At 38.9% G+C, this 21,475-nt stretch overlaps 1 protein-coding gene across 7 annotated transcripts in view; it reads right to left on the bottom strand.

The window, feature by feature from the left end:
* Ctnna3 (catenin alpha 3) overlaps positions 1-21,475 on the bottom strand; it is a 1,349,586-nt gene that overhangs the window by 1,066,810 nt on the left and 261,301 nt on the right. For all 7 annotated transcript variants that reach the window (XR_009383445.1, XR_009383447.1, XM_059281472.1 and 4 more), the window contains exon 6: positions 20,054-20,257. Coding sequence is in view for 5 of the 7 variants with exons in the window: in XM_059281472.1 (XP_059137455.1) it covers positions 20,054-20,257 (204 nt within the window). In the remaining 2 variants the exon portion in view is untranslated. The remainder of the gene's footprint in view (positions 1-20,053; positions 20,258-21,475) is intronic.

Here is a 21,475-nt window from a genome sequence, read left to right on the forward strand (position 1 = left end):
GAGATTCGCCTGGCTCTGCCTCCCGAGTGCTGGGATTAAAGGCATGCACCACCACCGCCCGGCTAAATAAAAATATTTTAAAAGAGGACTAGATGTTCTCCGTCACCTCTAGGATACCCCCTTCTCAACCTAATCAAAACAGACGCTGACTTCCAATTCCCCAGTTAACACTTTGGGTAAATTTAAGAATGTTCTCTTCAGTTGTGTTTTATTGTTTAATATGACTGGGATGTCCAAGACAAAGTTTTCATAGAAATATATAAAAAATCATAAGTACTACATAAATAGAACTATGGTTCATTTTAAAATTCCTGACATGAACAAACAAAAGACTGACAGAAGGTCACATGGCAGTTTCCCCAGGGAGAAAACAGAGACAGTCTCATCAGAAAAGTAAGAAAAATCCTGCAAAGTAAAGGAGACTTCATGCACACATATCACCACCAGATGAACTCTTCCCAGAATTTATGAAGTGGCATTCTCATTCCATTCAGCTATTTCCTAAAAATAAACAGCTTTAGACAGAGGGAGTGCATTTCCTGAATAGCCAGCTGCCTCCCTGAGGTCCTGCCAAGCACCTCCTTGGTGTGCATAAGCCAGGTCAGCAGGGCAAACGTTGTCCATTTGTCTCCAGCATCACATCCATGGGAGCCATGGGACCATTCAGGACCTCATGCAAACTAGGGCAGGCCAAAGTATGAGTGCCTCTGTTAAGATCACAAGGTTCTGGTGAAACTACTACCATTCCCCAAATGTCAATCTCAGCTAGCCAGAAAGACAGACTTGTCCTCATTGTAATTCCTCAGAAAAGAATCTTCAATGTCCAACAAGCATGAAGACGTGAAAATATTCAGATAGGACACACTCGCTGACAAGCCCACCACAACTGTTTTCACATCTGACACACTGCAACTTCCTTGGACATGTCAGCTACTGCAACAATGGGCAGGAAAAAAAGTTCTTAGCATGCAGACTGGTAAGAAAGAAGGCGAGTCTATAAAAGGATTCCAAGCTGTGAAAACTGGTGTTGTGATTAATAGTTTATAGCTTGTAGCAGGAATCTTAAAAGTTCTTGCCAGTTCCTCAGCTGGTCCTGTTTCCTCAGACTGGAAGCCTCTGAGTCCTCATCCAGAATGAATCTCAGCTGAACTGTGTTGCTCCAAAGCCTGAAAGCTTAACCAGCCAAATGCTTAACCAGCCAAATGCTTCTAGTTTCTGGTCCTCATGCCTTATAAACCTTTCTGCTTTCTATCACCACTCCCTGGGATTAAAGGCTGCTTTCTGGGATTAAAGGCGTGAGTCACTATGCCTGGCTGTTTCCAATGTGGCCTTGAACTCACAGAGATCCAGAGGGATTTCTGTCTCTGGAATGCTAGGATTAAAGACGTGTGCTAACATTTTCTAGCCTAAGTGTCTTGTGGCTTTTCTGTTCTCTGACCCCAGATAAGTTTATTAAGGTACACAATATTTTGGGGAACACAATACCACCACAATAGCTTTAGACTAAATTTCCCCAGGTTTCACGTTATTGCTCTTCCGATCTTCACTATAGAGCTTAAATCTGTTCTTTGAAGGGTAAATTATCCTATGGCCGATTCAAAATCCTAATGGAGTCTTCCACTGTGGCTACTGTTAACAACACTCAAGTGATGTGAAGTGGAAGAAAAGCCGGTTATATTACCATGTGCTTCTCACAGTAAATGACGGCACCTGGATGCTGTCCCCAGGTTACTGGTAGGCAATTATGATGCCTAATCATCTCCCACATAAATATATTTTTGATGAACCATCAATTATACTATAAAATAATAGGACTAATCATAACTTGAAAAAACACACACCCCTACCTTTCTCAACCATTATGAAAAAAACACTTTGAGTAAACAGAATATGAAGCTTCTAAACTAGGGACCTATGTATTCACACATTTAGCTGATTTGCACAAGAGAGAAGCTTGCCCAACATCACTGAGTAAATGCTGGAGTGAGACCCTTGTATACATAACAAAGAAACTACATACATAAAATGCATAGCACTGTATGTGCTCTATTATTAATATTCAAAGAAAAATGCATTCTGCCCACATCAAACTCCTTTTTTTTAAATAATATACTACTATCATTATACTCAGACACTTTGAAAATATTTGTTCTGAGTTTGGGTACTAGTAGACAACAAATAATAAGGCACTTTTATTTGGAATTTTACTAAGTAACTGACATTCAAAATTTTACGCATCAGAGGAGTTCAATGCACATTTATACAAAATGTCTCCATGACGACAAATTATCTAAAGTATCCTATCAAAAACTACTGAATATAGAAAAGTTAACGAAAGTTTAATTTATTTAAGGTCAATAGTGCATATGGATAATATATTTCCAGTGTTTAATGTTACATAATCTCAAGACAAAACTTACTTTAATAACTAAACTGAAGAATAAGCCATCTTTATTTTCTACAAGTTAATCTTATATTTAAATGCATTCTTGGAAATTTTATGGAGTTTTGGCTTGTAACGCTTAAATGTTTCTTCACTATCTGTATTTAACCTGTCTGAAATACACTCATTTGAATGTATCAAAGACATTCACTGCATATAAAAAATGAGCAAATGTGAGGCCTGAGGAGATGAGATGGCTCAGCCTGTGTCTTGCAGCTCACAACCACCTGTAACTCCACCTCCAGTGGAACTGACTCCCTCTTCTGGTCTCCTCTGATACCTGCACACAGGTGGCATGTACACAGACAGACAAACATACACGATAGAAATAAATGTTTTAAATAGACAGAAAGAAATGGGTGGGCAAGTACAGAAATGCCAGCTTTAGCCAGAAAACAACGTTATACTGGTTACTCGACTAAATAGAGTAAATAGATCATTTATTTGAGGAGCAAAATCTTCACGTTCCCTTTAGTGTGACTGAATTCCATAAAGACCATGTCAGAAACCATCTCACCGTTTTTCCAAAGGGAAATGAATCTGACTCTTACAGCAATATAAGGTCCTCAGCTTAGAAAAAAAAAAAAAAAAGGAGTTAAAGACATTCACAGTGATATCCGGAATGAGGTCATTATACATTCTCAGTAGCCATGCCAGTATCTTTTCCAATCAGTGCTGCATGGTGTCACACTTGAGAGTTTTATGAGCACCAAGCCCAAAGGCAGACAGTACAGTGAGACCATCAGGAGATTCCACTCTCTGTAAAATCAGAACATGGAGATGTCTGAAGAGGCTACCACATGTCAGAGTTAGCACATTTGTCATGTTTAGTTTGAAATTTGGTATGAAGAGAAGAATAAAGAAATATTTACTTGGGACCCTGCTCTTTCACTCTACATGGCTGACATCTAAAATACATATACATGCCAGGTAGTGGTGGCGTATACCTTTAATCCCAGAACTCGGGAGGCAGAGCCAGGCTGATCTCTGTGAGTTTGAGGCCAGCCTGGTCTACAGAGCGAGATCCAGGACAGGCACCAAAACTACACAGAGAAACCCTGTCTCTAAAAAAAGGAAATAAATAAATAAAATAAAATAAAATAAATAATAAAATAAAATGCATTACATAAATGTCTAGCAACAGGCTCTCCCAGCTCCATTTTTTCTTAAATTTTTCTTCAGTAGCTGATAGAATATTTTTCTGATATATATATTAGGAATATATATCCATGTGTTCAAATGGCTAGCTTCTTGTTTTCAAAACACAAATATTATTCCTCTAGTGATTCCTAAAATTCAAACTGACATTTTTTTTAACCTTTTCAAGATCCAATTTCAAAGAAGGATTGCTTTCCTAATATTTCTACTGTTTACACAAAGCAATGAGGCAAGATGGCCTGTCTTTGAATATCTTCCCCAGAAACCACTGTACTGCCAGGAATACAGAAAAGTTTGGGGTTTTGTTTTGTTTTTTTAAATCTTCAAAAATCAATTTGCTTTCTTCTTTAAGTTTCATCTCTGAGTATGTAAAACTATAGCAGAATTGTAACATTAAATTCTCTATTGTAGCCTAAAGGCAAACTCACACATCAACACCCATGGATGTTGTTGTTGTTGTTGCTGTTGTTTTTGTTGTTGTTGTTGTTAAAAGTTCTAAAAAGAAACACTGGGGAAAGCTGGTGTCTTCAATAAATGAATACCCTTATTCAGAAAAATGAAACTAGACCCTGACCATTACCAGTTACAAAAATGAACTGGAAATAAATTGAAGACCTGAAACACAGTGTATGGTTTTTGCATCACAAAGAAAACACTCAACCTATATACCTACACTGGAGAAAATACTTCCAGACTCCATACTGATAGGAAATTAATATCCAGAATGTATAAGAATGTGAAAAACTCAACAGTAAAAAGTCAAAGCCCATGTAATCCAAATAGAAAGTAAGCAATGTACCAAAAGACACATTTCTCAAAAGAATACATAAAATTGTTCAGTGTGGTAGCATATTCCTGTAATTCCAGCATGATGGTTAGGAGTCCTAGGCTAATCTAGAGTACATAGTAAGTTTGAGTACAGCCCATGCTAAGTAGATGATAGGTAGATAGATTAAAAAAATAGGTAGGTAGACAGACAGACAGACTGGATGGATTATGGACGGACCGATGGATGGATGGATGGATGGATGGATGGATGGATGGATGGATGGATGGATAGATAGCCAGCCAAAAAGTATATGAAAAAAATATTCAACATCACTAATCAGAGAAATGCAAATCAAAACCCCAATGACACATCAACTCATCACAGTAAGAACATTTACTTAAGACTAAAGACAAGGGGGCTGAAGAGATGGCTAAGTGGTTAAGGGCACCCACCGGCTGCTCTTCCAGAGGTCCTGAGCAATTCCCAGCAACCACATGGTGACTCACAACCATCTCTAGTGGAGTCTAATGCCCTCTTCTGGCATAAAGTTGTACATGCAGATAGAGCACTCATACATAAAATAAATAAATAAGCCTTTGGGAAAAAAAGACTAAAGACAAATAATGGCGAATATGCGAAGTATATAAATTAGTCTTGCACATTGCTGGCAAGAATACAAATTAGTACAGCCATTATGGAAAACATTGTAGAAACTCATATAAACATTTTAAAAAGAACTACCATGAGATAAAGGGTATATTATCAACAAACAAAACCATGAAAGAGATATCTAACTCCCATGTCTACAGTAGTACTGTTCACAACGCCTAAGGTATGGAACCTACTGAGATATCCACCAACCAAAAAAAGGATAAAGAAAATGTGGTATATATACCAAAATAGAGTATTATTTAGCTATAAAAAATAAAAATGAAATGAAACCCTGCCATTTGTGACAACATGGATGAAACCAAAGGTCATTGCATTAAGTAAAATAAACCTGGTATGTAAGGTCAAAACCTGATGATCTCACAGTTCAGCCATAAAAAGATGATCTCATAGAAGTTGAAAAAATAATGGTACTGGGCTGATAGTGGGAGGGCAAATGGGGGGATGAACAAGGAAAGGCTGGTCAATAGGAATTAAGTCAGTTAGGCAAGAGAAGATCTAACGTGATGTTGCAGAATAGGAAGGGTGAGGTAGCTGTGTGTATTTAAAAGGGGGAGAATAAAGGCCCTTGCAGGCTTTCAACACCAATAAATGATAAGTGAGAAGAAACTATATCTACTATGAGCTGAACTTACATGCATGCGCTCAAAACAGATTCATCAGCTTTATGTGTCATCGTCACAACAGCCTGGCCAGGTGCTTTAATATTCCTTTATTCAAACTGGGAAATTGTATATCAGAAAGAAAAGGAAAGGAAGGAGGGAAGGACATTTTTTCCCTGAATGTAGAAAAAGCCACTATCTGTTGGGATTTAAACCCACAGTCCTCAGACGGATATGAGCTTCCCACCCTCACTTTGCCAAGCTGAGAACACTAGGATTATATGAATGAAGAGGACATATCTGGATTTTAATCTTACTTCTGGCCTTAAACTATAGGATAAGGTTGCCTTGGTCTTCACTTTGGTACCAAGATACCATTTTTCTTATTGAACTAATTAAATCACTAAAAAAGATGAAATTTCTTTATATTTTATGCCATTAAAGTGTGGTATGCTCTCTCACTTTCAAAATACTCCTGCTTAGAAACTGTTTAGAAAATAGTTAAACCCTATATTTTACTATTGTCCACCAGAGACAGGAAGGAACATGCAATCTGAAAGTATTTGAGGGCTATGCGAATAGATTGTACTTCTCAACAATCCTTGGAGGAAAGGCAAAATCTGTTAAAAATAGCATTTTTTGTTAAATACCAGCTAATCTTAGAATTCCTGATAAAAGAACCTTGATTTTTTTAAATAACAATGAATATATAAATATATATATATATATATATACTAGCATTTATCTTAAGCCTATAGATTATGTTAATTTATGAGTATTTGATAAATTCAGAAGAATAAAATTACCTGTATACAGGTAATTTCAACTAGCTAGCTAAAAAATAAATATGCAAATAAACTACAGTCCATACCCCTCCATCTTAAAATACATTATTAACGGGATTTTTAAAGAAAATTGTGACACCTAAGGTGTTATCACCAGCTCCTAAAGGACAGTGAATCCCACTAAAGCAGAATTCATATTTTAGAGGAGAGATGGATAACATCTCACAGTTCCACCACAGCGGGAGTCATTAAGCCAGCCGCATGTGTGAGGGCTGTATTTCTCATTGGATTACAAATCCAATAAGAGTTTTCTTTACCTTTGAGTTACTAGCACTACAAATGCTAAATCAAGGCACTGTGGGAAAAGGAAAAGCCATCGGATGTTTGGAGGTTTCTAGAATAAAACGCTCATAATTTTTTTATTTGTTTTTTGCACCAAATGGACATCCATAGAAATCATACAGTTCTGATCTCTCATTAAGAACCCAGCTTGCAGGCTTTTGCAGCTGGCTCCCTTCCATCCTTGGCTCCCTCCAGTCCTGCCACCAATGCATTCCTTCATTTTGACAACCCAGAAAGGCAGTGTGATTCTTACTGTCACTTTGTTTCATAGAACATGTCCCTTCAGTCTCTGAACTGAAGTCCACTCTGGACTTCTTGTATAGTTTATAAAAAATGCCAAAGCAAAATACGATAAAGCCAATAAAAACAAATTAAAGATAGCTAAGTGTCATGCATAAGAAAATCCAAAGAAAGGGACCAGAAAATGGAGAACACCGGGGACTGAGAGCATGAAGGAACCTATTCCCCAGTTTATGAAATATGAAAAATTATGCTGCATAAAGAAGATCTTGAAAATAAAAATGACCAAGAGGACATGTCTTTGGAAATCATAGAGACCCTGGAAATAGGTCTGGTATTTCACAGATTGGGCTTCTGAGGGCTGTCAATACTGTTGCCCCCAAGTGACAGCTGTGTCACATTCCAGTACTCTGAATATTTAAGAGTCTAAGTTTCCTAACAGTGCTCCTGTGGATCTGCGCCAGCATCCTTAGTACATTTCTGGCCAATAACCTTCCTTCCCTTTTTAATGACTTCCATTTTAATGACTGAAGAAATCGACAAAGACCCAAGTTTATTTGGGGATTTCCACATACCTATTATTTCCAACTTACTTATAATTAAACAGTCAGAATTGCATCTTGGGGAGTCACTAGGCATCCTCAGTAATGAGTGGGAACTTGAAGCATTCCTGGATGAAGGCAACCTATGCAAACTTTTCATCGAGAGAACCATTGTAGAAGGAGGAGAGAAGGAAGGACAGGGGGAGGGAAAGAAGAGGAGGGAAAGAAAGTAATAGTCTAGAAAATTTCCTAGTCAGAAAGAAAATGACAGGGCTCTCGGGGACGTTAGAAAACTAGTAGATTCAGGAAAGCCTGGACTGGTTTTTGCCTTAATAGATACCACAGCTCAATAATGACACTCAGCATTATTCCCTATGTCAAAAATCCAGAAAACAGTTAAGAGGTTCATTTGTAAACCAGTAGAATCAGGAAGGCCTGGACCATTGTTTGCCTTAATAGATACAACAGCTCAATGACAATCAGAATTATTACCTACGTCAAAAATCCAGAAAACAGTTAAGTGGTTCTAGCACCCCAGTACAGCCGAAGCAGCCACATCAAACTTGCTAAGAACATTCAAGGAATGCTACCCCAGCACCATGCCATATGATGAGGATGGAAGACCCAGTCCTAGCTTCTCCCTGAGGAGGGAAAGAAAAACGATCCAAATTTTGCTTCTTATAGGAGCTTCTTGAGACACTATCTTCTTTCTCATGTGTCTTGAAACATTGATAGAGGCCACCACTCTCTAGTTTTGAGGGGCCTTTGAAAACAGGAACAGTCCTTTGAATAAGCAAGTTAGCACATACCCAAGTACACCCAGAATATTCCCCCATGAAAAGCACGTGCTAAGTCATAAACTGGCAAGTTGAAGATTAATAAAATCATAATTAGTATCTTTTCTAGCCCCAAATATCAACAGCAAAGGAAAAGTGGAAAATCCACTAATACACAGAAGGTAAATAACATATTTGAATAACCAAGAGGTTAAAGAAGGAATAGAATGTTAGAAAACATTGTGAGACTAACCGAGTGAAGGCATAGCACATTAAGGCTGATGAGAATAGCAAATGCAATATGAAGAGGGAAGCTTAGGGGGCTGGAGAGATGGTTCAGTAGTTAAGAGAGCTTGCTGTTCTTGCAGAACATTTAAGTTCAGTTCCCAGCACCCAAGTCTGGTAGCTTACTTTTCCTTGTAACTCCAGCTCCAGGGGGAAGGGGAACAATGTCCTTTTCTATACTCTTCAAGTGCACACACCCACACAGAGACACACACATTTGATACATAATTTAAAATATTTTTGAATAGGGAAGTTTATATAACAAATGTCTACATAAAAAAAAAATACCAGTCAGTCTACATCACACATATACACACCACACACACACAAAAAAAAAAAACTGGAAACAGAAATTAAAATTAAAAAAATCATAAGAAAAACAATATCCAATCAGTAAAAATAAAATACAAATTGAAAATGATTTAAAGAAAGCAATAAGTTGTTGTGGGATGTTCTGTATGGCAAATGTGTTGCTGATTTGTCAATAAATTAAACACTGATTGGCCATTGGCTAGGCAGGAAGTATAGGCGGGACAAGGAGGAGAATAAAGCTGGGAAGTGGAAGGCTGAGGCAGAGAGACACTGCCAGCCGCCACGATGACAAACAGCATATGAAGATGCCGGTAAGCCACGAGCCATGTGGCAAGGTATAGGTTAATGGAAATGGATTAATTTAAGCTGTAAGAACAGTTAGCAAGAAGCCTGCCACGGCCATACAGTTTGTAAGCAATATAAGTGTCTGTGTTTACTTGGTTGGGTCTGAGCAGCTGTGGGACTGGCGGGTGAGAGAGATTTGTCCTGACTCTGGGCCAGGCAGGAAAACTCTAGCTACAATAAGTTTTTTTAAAGATATGCATTGATAAGCTGTTATCAAGAGTAGGAAAGGAACTTAAACACATAAAGTAGAAAAACAGAGACGATGCAACAAGATGATGCACACAGAAAGTAAAGGATGGCAGCAGACTACTGACAGTTTCACACCAGCCTATGAATGGCCTATGAAACAAATGAGATGAGTCCTTGAAACTTTCAATTTCCCCCAAATTAATTATGTGGAAACAGGAAGTTCCAACAAATCTACACCTGGAGTGGAGACTAACTTAATCATCAAAAACTCACAGGAAAGAAGATCCTGGAAACAAATACTCCCATTGATGAATGCTACCAAATGTTTTAAGAATATCAAATACCAATCCTCAGTCTCTCATAACCAAACTGAACATTACAGACCATGTTATGGAACTAGTATCACCATCATACAAAGCCAAGCATAGACACTACAGAAGAAGGAGAAAGAAAATGAAAGGTCAGTGTCTTTGGTGAAGAACTAAATGCTTTCTCCCTAAGATGAGCGGCAAGAGGCTATTAATTCTACCGTGTTTCATACCATTTATATCAGTATGTCATGTTCTTGGATTTGAAATCTGAATGTAGTTAACAAAATGTGCCCAACGTGAAAATTTCTCTGCACTATTTTTTGCAACTTTCTTTGAATCTCAAATGATTTTAAAATTTTAAAAGATAACTTTTCTTTAATCTTAGCTTTTGAGAGGCATTCCTGGGACACCAGAATTATATAAGATGGATGGAAGAACGAGAGTCTTTCCAGGAGAGTTGAACAGCAGAATGAAAACAAAAGTAGCCCTCCAGTAGATTTAGTTTGCTAGTGTTTACAAGTTCTAGGTTTTATGTCAAAGTAAATAAAATGAGCAGTCAATATTGCTTAAGGAATGGCAAAATTGGGGCCAGCTTCTGTTTTCACAAAACAGAAAAATCATCAAAAATGGTGATTATCACATCTATTTTGCACCAAACAAAAGAATTAATTGCTCTTCTCTCTCCAACTGTAGAGCAATTGCCAAACTTACCTTTACACAAGCTTTGTGCTTTCTTTGCTTATTCCTTTCTTTTTCCTGAACCTCAGACAACACTAAGATTCAGATTCCCATTGCAGAGGAGCAAGGGAAACTTCTAAGCAAGAAGATCTAAATGGATACTTCCCTCTGGCCATCCTGCAGCATGAATTATATTTTATTTACTGCTTCTGATCCAGTACCATTGAAGAGAAAGCAACCCACCATCATACATATTTGGAAATTATCAATAGTGAATGACCTGGAAAAGCAGTTTTTCAAATGCAGTCACAGCTATTACTATTGCTAAAGTACAGTGGGCATGCACCAAACTTTTAACTGTGCGTGACCATAACTCATCTAGGCTCTTCTTTTTCCACACCTGATCTTTGACTCTGACTCCCTGTAGTTAGATAAGGCTCACCCACTGCAGACCTTGGTTACAATGATGGCTACAGAGGTTGAGTTTTACCAATAACTTAAAGAATATAAACTTGTGGAAAGCAACTAAACCTATTAATAGTAGTAGAATCTGGTTTTTTTTTTTTAAATTTCTACATGTTTCTGCTTACTGTCTTCATCTCTGTAATCTTCAACCTCCATGATTATCAGGCGAGTCTGTCTCCTTCATACCTTCTAGGTCATGCCTTCCATTTGGTATGAAGATACTCTCCATCTTCTATGTATTTTGCAAAGTCAAGTCATTACATACCAAGTTCTGTAGTGTTCTGGTGATCAACTGCTGTGTGCCAAGCTATATTAAAACCTAGTGGCTGGAAGCAACAGCTATTTCATTGTGGTTCTGAGAGACTGGAGTCATTTGGGATTTCACACACCAGGTCTCTGCGGCTTCAGTGGAAGTCTGGCTGCAGCTGGAGTGAGAAAAGGGTTAACTAGACTATACATGCAAGAGAGTGCATGCATACACAGTCCCTGCAGCTCATGCTAGCTTTCTGCTGTAAACTCAGCTAGGTCTATCTGCTGACTATCTCCCTGGCTGGGAACTCACCATATATCTTGGGTCCTATACCCCAGCAGTTTTATGTTCTGAAAGGGAACATTCTAAGACTGAGTAGAAGCTAAATATTATGAGTCACTAATAAAGAGAGATGGGCTTATATTGAAGCTTGGGTTCTTTTTAAAAAAAACAAGTAAACTTTGTTTAATCAAATATTGGGGGAACAATGTTTGACATTTAATGGCCATTGTTTGATTTCATATCTGGCCTCTCCTTTCTCACCTAAGTTATGCATGTCCCCACATCAAGCGCTGTGATTCCTGCCCTTGTGTCTTTGACAGGCTATTATACATCAGCTGTATGCCAGGCTCCTGCTCATCCTCTGAAGCCAGCAGAAGCATGCCCTCCTCTGTGAGGCCTGTGGTCCTCTCCTCCTGGAGTGAGTCCTCCTCCTCTGAGGGCTGTAGTACTCGGCACTTTCCATTGCTACAGCTTCCTTGTTTTAATTTTATTTTCTTATTTGTTGTCAATACATCCCAACCACAGTTTCCCTTCATCATGCTCATTTTACTTATTGCTTTGGCTCATCCCTTGACAACCAAAATGTCGATTTTTTTCTGATCCCGAAACCACCAGTTGCATAGGGCAGTGTCTGTACAGGAATTCATGTGATCAGAAGTTGTATCTCTGCCAATAAAACTTGAAACTGAAATAAATTTTAGCTATCTTTCTTGGCCAATGCAGAATCTGCCAGCAAAAAAAAAAAAAATTTAAAAATGTGTTAAATGTCTCTCAAAGTCCTCCATATGTATCATTGTATTTATAATGCATAGAAAGTCACACACAATCTCCAGATGGTCATACAATGCAGTTTGCTTAGGACCAGCCGGATTTGAACCTCCTGTAAGACAATTCAGCCTGTTCATTGTTTTAATGAATATTCCCTCTCTCAGAAGCATCACAGTTTGGATGGCAAAGTATGTTTATCCCAGAATTCCCAATGGTAAATTAAATGCTCTCAAGAGACCAAATACCTAGTTGCTGAGATAGGATGCTTTCTTCTTATTCAGGGCTAGAGAAAGGATAATTTCACTTTGGCTGTTAGCTGGAGTTGTGGGTCATGCATGTTTCCCTAGATGTCCTTTTCCAGGAGATTTCCTTTTCAGCTTGAATTTTCAACAGCTTATGACTGGCATATCTGTCCCTCAGTAGGGTCTGTCCTTAGTTGCAAGAAGCTCTTCCTAGGCCGCATGGAATGACCCGTAGCCAATGGCTGATAGCTACAGAGAAGATGACTCCATTGCCCCGTGTTAGTCTGGGGCTATCCTGAAGGACTCCCACCTTCAGAATTCTGAGGCTATTAAGAGTCCCATTGTACGTGGCTTGGATCACAAAATCTCCTGAGTGAATTCTTACTCATGCTAGTCTTTTTGTTTGTTTGTTTGTTTGTTTTTGTTTTTGTTTTTCAAGACAGGGTTTCTCTGTGTAGCTAGCGCCTTTCCTGGATCTCGCTCTGTAGACCAGGCTGGCCTTGAACTCACAAAGATCTACCTGCCTCTGTCTCCCAAGTGCTGGGATTAAAGGTGTGTGCCACCACCGCCCGGCCATGCTAGTCTTAATTTCAGTCTGCACCCATGCTACCTGACAATTCTTTTCCTGTCACCATCAGATACTGGCTAGCAACCGTGCTAGGCACAGGACCCTTAAATTTTGTAGAGGAAAGAACAGTTCGTGCAAAGATTCTTGAGTCCCACTTTATTTCTGTCATTTTTACCATCCAATCTAGTTCTTTTTATGTAAGAAAACACTTTGAATAAAGCCTCTTGTTATTAGAAGAAGAAATAAATAAATAAAACTAGGAAGCAGTACCGGAATACTAGGAAGTACAGGTGCCCTATTGGGAGGAAGTAACCAGGCGAAACCATACACAAAGTGGATGACCTGTATCATAGACCTCTGGTAGAAGGCAACAGTCAACAGGTCCTTGACCTTCATGCAAATAGGTTGATAATGCAACCTTCTAGAGCTTTCCCTGTGTGAGGCTCTGGATGTAGTCCACATCTCACCACTTAAGGTATCCTCCACTACTTTTCAGTTATTTCAGTTTTACAGACATCAGAAGCTGCACACATAAAGTCTCACTCATGGGATTACCTAAACATGAGCTGAGCAAGGACAATAACAAGGACATGCCAAAGTGAGCAGGGAAAGTCCATGAGGTCTCAGCCCTACACAGACAAACAAGCAACTGAGAAATGCTGAGAGTGGGAGAAATAGTCTCCCCAAGGAAGAGCAGACCAATTTGTTTTGTCCATATAACAACGATTATTAAAAAAGAAAAAAAAAAGAAGCCAAGAGTTTGAAAGAAAACAAAATGAGATCTATGGGGGAAGAAAGAGAAAGGGGAAATGATATAATTATATTATAAACTCAAATTAAAAGAAGTAGTAACAAATTACCATATTCTCCCCTCCTGTGCTTGGCTCGGTCTGGATATTTCCTGGTTTGTTTGGTTTTGTTTTCAATGGTGGCTATCTGATTTTTTTCCCTTAATGTTAGTGTAATTCATAATTATGTACTTAGCGTTTCAACAGAATTGCCCCTCTTTGATTTTTAAATGGGATTAGAATATTGGAGCACAATGAAGAGATTTATGGGAATCACTTGTTCCCTCAGAGAAGACTCTAGAAACCTTTTTTCCTACCATGTACTGCACAAACTCTCTCAAGTCCCAAAGAGAACATTCCCTAGCAGACTTAGATGACCCCAAACATAGCTTGTCTGAAAGACTCAGACACTGATAGGCAAGTCATTCAAATAACTAGAGAGCTGTGAGGAGAATACTAGGCCCCCCCATCAGCTTGGGAAATTAATTCATACTCTCAAGTACCTATGAAAAACCAGTCCTCATTGTAAAAACACAGGGAATGTGAAACCAATTTTCCCACTTAAACAGACCCTGGTACTTAAAATTATATAGAATTTCTCTAGATATGCTGTTCCTACATTTCAGTTTCAGTATCTGAAGCAGGCATTTCATTTGGGCAGTTCCTTTATCTTTTCCTGAACTTTGGCCACATGCTCTGATCTAAGTTTGTCAGCTCTGATTTTAGCAAATCTAATACCATGTAGACCTAAAAAGGATACCATTTATTTCTCTTAAGTTAGTTAAGGTTGCAAAAGCCAGATAGGTAGAAATCGAAAAACAGTGTTCCCAATATAAGTGGCCATTCAATCACCATGGCACATTGTGCAAATTTAGGAAATAAGACAAAGTGTCAAGTACAGTAAGCCTAACTTGATAACAACTAATTCTATTATGTAGTCCACAGGGGGGAAGCAAAGAAAAAAAATAGTTCTGAAAAATTCTCTACATTTTCAGAATTTTTGTTTGTTTTCTTTTGTGCATACACACACAAAAAAAAGTTTGTGTGCACAAGTGATGGGGATGCATGTGCACATGTGTGCACATGTGTGGAAAGGTGCATCTCAAGTATGCACCTCAAGAGCCATCCTCACTGTTTATTTTGAGGCTGGGTCTCTCACTGAGCAGGAATCTTGCTGACTCAGCTCAACTCTCTGGCCAGCAAAGGCCTGCTGCTACTACCTCTGCAGCGCTGAAACCACAAGGGCATGCTGCCACTCCTGGCTTTGGTATGTGGGTCCTAAGGGATGCAACTCAGGTCTCCACACTTCCACGGCTAGCACGTTACCAACTGAGCCCTTTCCCTAACTCTAAATTTAGAAAATTTTTAATCAGACACTCCTAACCACTTCTTTTAAAAGAAATTAGCTAAGGCAGTGATTATTTCCAAAGTGGACTTTCAAGACAGGAGTAGAGATTGTATATGTAAAGGGGGATCACAGACTATATCTTTGTAGGCTTAACTGAAGCATCATTAGAGCTTCCCAAGATAGGTAATGCACTAAACTCACACAAATGAAATTGATTTCTGAATGCCAAAAGCCAGTCCATTTGATTATTTATTCACTAAACAATGAGAATTAAATGTGTGCTTTCACATATAGAAACATAAATTAGTCCTTAAATGAAGCTCAGGCCTGACTCGTTTATTCTGGCAGCAGCATCTCTCACTCGGCGCTCTAAAATTTTCCCTACAGTTAAGAATCGCTTAAGTGCTAACTTTACCAGTTCACATACACTAGGTGAAGGTCCTGTGCAGCCATGCATCCAATATTCAACACCAACATGATTTTAACACTCCCCCAAAAACACCTGTGACTGCTGATATCTTAAAATTCAAACTAGTCATCTTCAAAACCTTATTTCCATTAGCTATAAAAAGACCGCCATGTAAAGAAAAGTGGTTCCCCTGTGGCCTTTCTCTCCTTAGAGGGTAGTTTTGCTCCAGTCTGAAAAATTGGGAAAGTGTGTTCTTTTCCAAAATGATGAACTAGACGTAGCCAGTCACGGAAGTATAACAAAGCCAGCAGGCATATCTTAGGAATATCTACTCCTAGGTTTTAAGAGAGAGAAGTCATGTTTTCTTTGATTCTCAGTGTTCTCTGGAGTATGTCCTCAAACGAAGAAAAATCCTATGTTGGAACATTGCTAAATGCAAATCCAAATGGTGGGACTATGATTGAAAAAAAAAAAAATAACAAATGTTCCTGGAGATTCACACAGATTTTTGGAAGAAGCCTGTACTTTGCAAAAGAAGATGTTTTGCCACAGGAGCTCTGTCACATAAACTCAGTAGGTGCCTGAAAACTCATTTCATTGTCAAAGAGGTTGTTTCCTTATTACATGGCATATACAGTATGCAATCATTTTATTCATTCTTCCTTTTAAAAATGCAACTCAGCTTTTTCTAAATGCCAGGCATTGTATCTGGTGCTTGGGATAAAAACAAACAAAACGTGCATGTGATTTGCCTGCATAGACCTTAGAATCTGAGGTCTATTTCCTACAGTGGGTTCAAAAGAAAAGAATTGCGCAATTGACTAAAGACTGATGTTGGCAGGTGGGGTGAGTTCTCCAGAAATGTTGACTTCCTAATTTTCATAACCTATGGATGTTATCATTAAAAACGGGATTGACGCCTTTAATCCTAGCACTCGAGAGGCAGAGCCAGGCAGATCTCTGTGAGTTCGAGGGCAGCCTGGGCTACCAAGTGAGTCCCAGGAAAGGCGCAAAGCTACACAGAGAAACCCTGTCTCGGAAAAAAAACAAAAAACAAAAAAAAAATGGGATTGAGGGGTTGAGGGTCTTAAGATGGGTCATGAACCTGGACAGTCTAGGTAGACCTCATCTAAACATGCAAATTCTAAGAGGCAGATATTGTTCCAAGTGTGTCTAGGGAAGCAAAGTTAGAAACACACAGCACTTCTAGCTATGAAGAGGACCATGAGTAAAGCAATGAACATGTCATCTACAAGGTAGAAATAACTACAAAACGGATCCTTACCCAGGGCTCCAGAAAATAATGCAGCCCTCCAACATGGTGACTTTAACCCAGTGAGACCTTTGCCAGGCTTTTCACCTGTAAAGCTGCTAAGGAATTTGAATAATTAAGACATTAATTCTGCCGGTCCTGGTGGCACACGCCTTTAATCTCGGCACTTAGGAGGCAGAGGCTGGCAGATCTCTGTGTGTTAAAGGTCAGCCTGGCCTGCAGAGTGAGTTCCGGGACAGACAGGGTTACAAAGTGAGACCCTGTCTCAACAACAACAACAACAATAAGATATTAAGTGTGTGGTTATTTGCTATAGCTACAATAGAAAACTACTACTGTCTGTCAGTTTTTCTCTGTCTATTTTTCTCTCCTCTCCCTGCCCCTCCCCACACACGAGACATACATATTACAAACGTCTTCCTAATGTGACAAGACATATACAGAGATTCAATGACAAATACAGTCCGAACTTCCTGGTTTTTAAAAGAAGGTTATTTCAACTCAAAATAGCCATGTGCTCGGATGGACTGAATCTGAAATAGTCATATAACACGGCTGATCTGGACTCAACAGACACTAAATGTGCAGCTGAGCCTTGATGGCACATTTGCCTAAGAGATCTATGGACGCTGATGAGCATTAATGACACTTGAAGTTTTTGTGATTGTCTTTGTGCCTGTGCTGTAAGGCTGGGCAATCTAACTGGGCCTTTTCTCGTTGCATGAGTCTATAAAAGCAAAGAACCTTTCCTATGTGTCCTGAAGTGGGGTCTTCAGCAGCACAGATCAATTACAGAAGGTACTGATGGATCCAAAGCAGGTCCATCAGGGAAGATGGAGTATTCTTCAGAGTGCCAGAGCTCTCCTGAAGATGCTGTACAAACTGAGCGAGGTTTGAACTCAGCTTTATCCCACAAAGAACATTCCTGTCTGTGAGAACTGATGAAGGAGGCTGGGCAGATGGCTCAGCAGTTAGGAGTACTTAACGCTCTTGCAGAGAACCTGATTTCAGTTCCCAGCACCCACGTGGCAGCTCACATCCATAGGTAACTCCAGTTCCAGGGCACCTGGTGCCCTCTTTTAGCCTCTATGGGAACTGCAAGCATGTGGTAAATATACACATATAGGCAGAACATTCATACACAAAAAAACAAAAACAAATAAATCTTTAGAATGGGATCCCAATGGATTAAACACTCTGCTCCAGTAGCCTTCAAAAAACTTAGCAATTTTATCTTGGAATATGTATATTCAAGTGGGACAAGGAAATATGTCTAGGCTAACATCGTTGAACTGACAAGAAATGTTCTGAGATGGATTGCCAAGCACAGGCTTTCTACCATCAAATACTACAGCCCTTCTCTCCAGAAAGTGACCTTGGCAACCATGAGGGTAGTTCACAATCTTGGGCCTGGATCACAAATGTCTTCGAGGTTCTGTGTTCTCACTCCACAGGTAGATTGACCTTCTGGGAAACAACATTAAGTAGCAAATAAAGATTTGTTTCATTTATTGAAAGTGACTGAAAAAATGTTTTTCTGCGTGTTTTAAATACGAACAGTCTCATTTCCATTTTGTATCAGACCACACAAATCATGAATCCATTACTACTAAATCTGTGCGGGTTAGTGTATCAGTTTGTAAATCTATATATCTATAATGAGTGCAACCTTCTATTGTAAATGAAGTGAACTTTATGATTTCATAATTTATATGCAAAATAAGTATATGTATAGCTTTACTACTCTTTATGAGGATGAGAATAATATTTTTAATACTTTTCACTTTCTAGGTTTCTTATGATTGATGAACTGCCCTGAGCAATCTTTAATAAGAAAAATCTCATATGCTAAAAATGGTAACACTCTCGCTTCAGATATTCAAGCAGGACATGACATTACTAACATGTTCTTCTTATTAACAAAATCTTGATAGAAAAGAGCTTTTGGGTCAGTAGTCAAATCACCAAATATTAAGAATACAGAGATACATCAAATGTGTTCAAAGATCTTGAAAACTTATTGATTTTAGCACATTTCACTTGTCTACCTAAAGACTCAGAACAAGCAATCTCAGGCTTCCTAAGTCTTAACCAAAAAAGCCATATGCTGCACGATTAATAATTGCCCAAACATATCTGTATAAATCTTGAATTGCTCCACTTAAAAGAGGGTAGATAAACAAAATGTTTTAATATATCTATGTAATTCAATAATTTAGGAAGTTTTCATGATTAATGTATAATATTCTCTCTTCATCTGTAAGGGATACATTCCATAATACCCAGTGGGTACTTGAAATATACAATTTTTTCTATATAGACATACCATGACAGTTTTATTTACACTTTAAGAATAGTAAAAAAAAATGAAAAACAAATTATATAGAATAATAAAATATATACTGTATTGAAGTTATTTTAAAATATAAGCTATTTTTTAATTTTACATGTAATTATTTCAGTGGACAGTTGGCTATAAAGAGTCAAAACCACAGGATCGAATCCATGGATATACAGGGAGGACTGTATAGCTAAGCTATCCTGAGATCTTCTTGTCTGTTTTAGTAATGGCATCTGAAGTGAACGGTGGTGACAGGTGCTCCATCAATGGATATATATATATACAGTACAGAATCAAACAAAACGGACCTTGAAACAAATACTTATAATGTCAGCATTTTCAAACTTTCTGAGTGGATCCTCCCAGCAGGGAATCTTATGGCACCATATCACATCGGGAGAAGACAAAACGCCTTCCAATCTGCCTGGGCTTTTTACCTCTTCAAATACAGCTCCAGACTTCCACGTCACTGACGTATCTTATATCACCTGAATTCTAACTTCAAGTGCCCCTTTGTTGCCAAGGCTACTCCAGACAGCATACCACTCCCTCTTCTTTTGACCCTCTAAACTAATGCTCAGTGTTTGTTTTGTTCCTCCAACCCTGCCTCTCCAACTGAGATTTAGATCCTCTACAAGCAACCAACCACGTACAAACACCAAATACTTCTCTGTTTCTGACTTCAACCCTCCAAGCTCTCAAAATTAGGCTTCCTCCTGAAAAACTCACAGAACCCACTCTCAATGTCAATTTCCATAAAATCACCTACTCCCTCTGTAGGTGACTATACACTTTTCATACACAAAAGCGGCCCAGCAAACGCTCAAAATCATCCCAGGAAGATGCAAGTAGGAGAAGAAACCCGTCACCTACGTTGTTCATGTACTCCGTCAGCAGATCCTGGAGAGCCTGGCGGATGGCATTGCACTCAGCGATAATCCGCTCTCGGTGGAAGTCTCTGGTGCAAGAAGAGTCAGCCAACAGTGCAGCCCCACTGATGATGGCCTCTAGGCGTTTCTCCAGTGATGGTCTTATTTCTTCCTCTGTCACTGTGAGTGGGTTCAGGACAATTAAATTCTGAGAAAATAAAACATTTGGATGGTTAGGACTCTGTGGAAGTCAAGTCTTAGAAAACAAAAAATAACAAAGAAAAACAAACATCATTTGATTCCTGCTTAGAATTCAGGTGTATTAATAAGGAGAATTAGGCTTGTCCTGCCTCCACAGTTCACACAGAAGACTACATAGCAATATTGTTCAGATGGAAGATAAAAGTTGTGCATTTACGAGCTTGGGTTCTACTGTTAGTCCTGGATTCAAAGCTTGCCCTTCCCACTCACCGAAGTGCCTTGGCTCCCTATTCCTCTCTTTCATCTGTAAAGTTACAGTATTTATGTTGCTTACACCATAAAACCACCAGAAGAATTATACACACACTTAGCACGGTGACTGGCATGCACTGTTAATCACAATAGCAACATCTCCGAGCTGCCCAATCTTTTCACACACACACTATCTCACCTTAACACTGAGGATGCAGGCAGCCAAGGTATGATTAGCCACACATTTCAGTGGCTGTGTGAGGCTGAGAGGCTCTTACCCAAGGTCAAAGAGCAAATAAACTTTGAAGTTCAGACACATAACTCTGTCTTATAATTTACAATCCAATGTCACTTTCATTATACTTCGCTGTAAGTCATGGGCGCTAATTAACTTTACCACTATCATATCAAAGAAAATTCTGGCTTTTAATTATTCATTTAAAAAGTAGAACTCCAAGGGCTGGAGAGATAGCTCATCAGTAACAGCATGAGCAGCTCTTGCAGAGGATCAGAGTCCAGCCGCAACACCCATATTGGGCAGTTCACATCCACTTGGAACTCCAGCTCTAGGGGATCTGATGCCCTCTTCTGTACTCAGTGGGCACCTGCACTGCACATCCCCACACAGACACAGACATAGACACACACACAAAAAAAAATTATAATTAAATATTTTTTAAAAAGGAAAACTCCATCTTTCTATTGATCTAAACTTCATCTTCCTATTGATCTATTAACTTGCAGAAATTCCAAGCTACTGGAAAGTGGCATGGTATTTTTAAGGTTTTATAAAGATACTCCAAGTCTTTGGAAATAGTAATCAAGACAATGCATATCTTCTAAGACAAGTTGGAGGGCATGCTTCTCTGAGCATCCTTCACAGTGATAGATCAGGAGGAAAAGCCTCTCCAAGGTACAGCCCAATGTGATCTTTGAAGAAAGAGTTAGTATAAAAGCTCTCTGAAGAATCTTT

This window comes from Peromyscus eremicus, chromosome 16_21, assembly GCF_949786415.1.
Source record: "Peromyscus eremicus chromosome 16_21, PerEre_H2_v1, whole genome shotgun sequence".
Lineage (NCBI taxonomy): Eukaryota > Metazoa > Chordata > Mammalia > Rodentia > Cricetidae > Peromyscus > Peromyscus eremicus.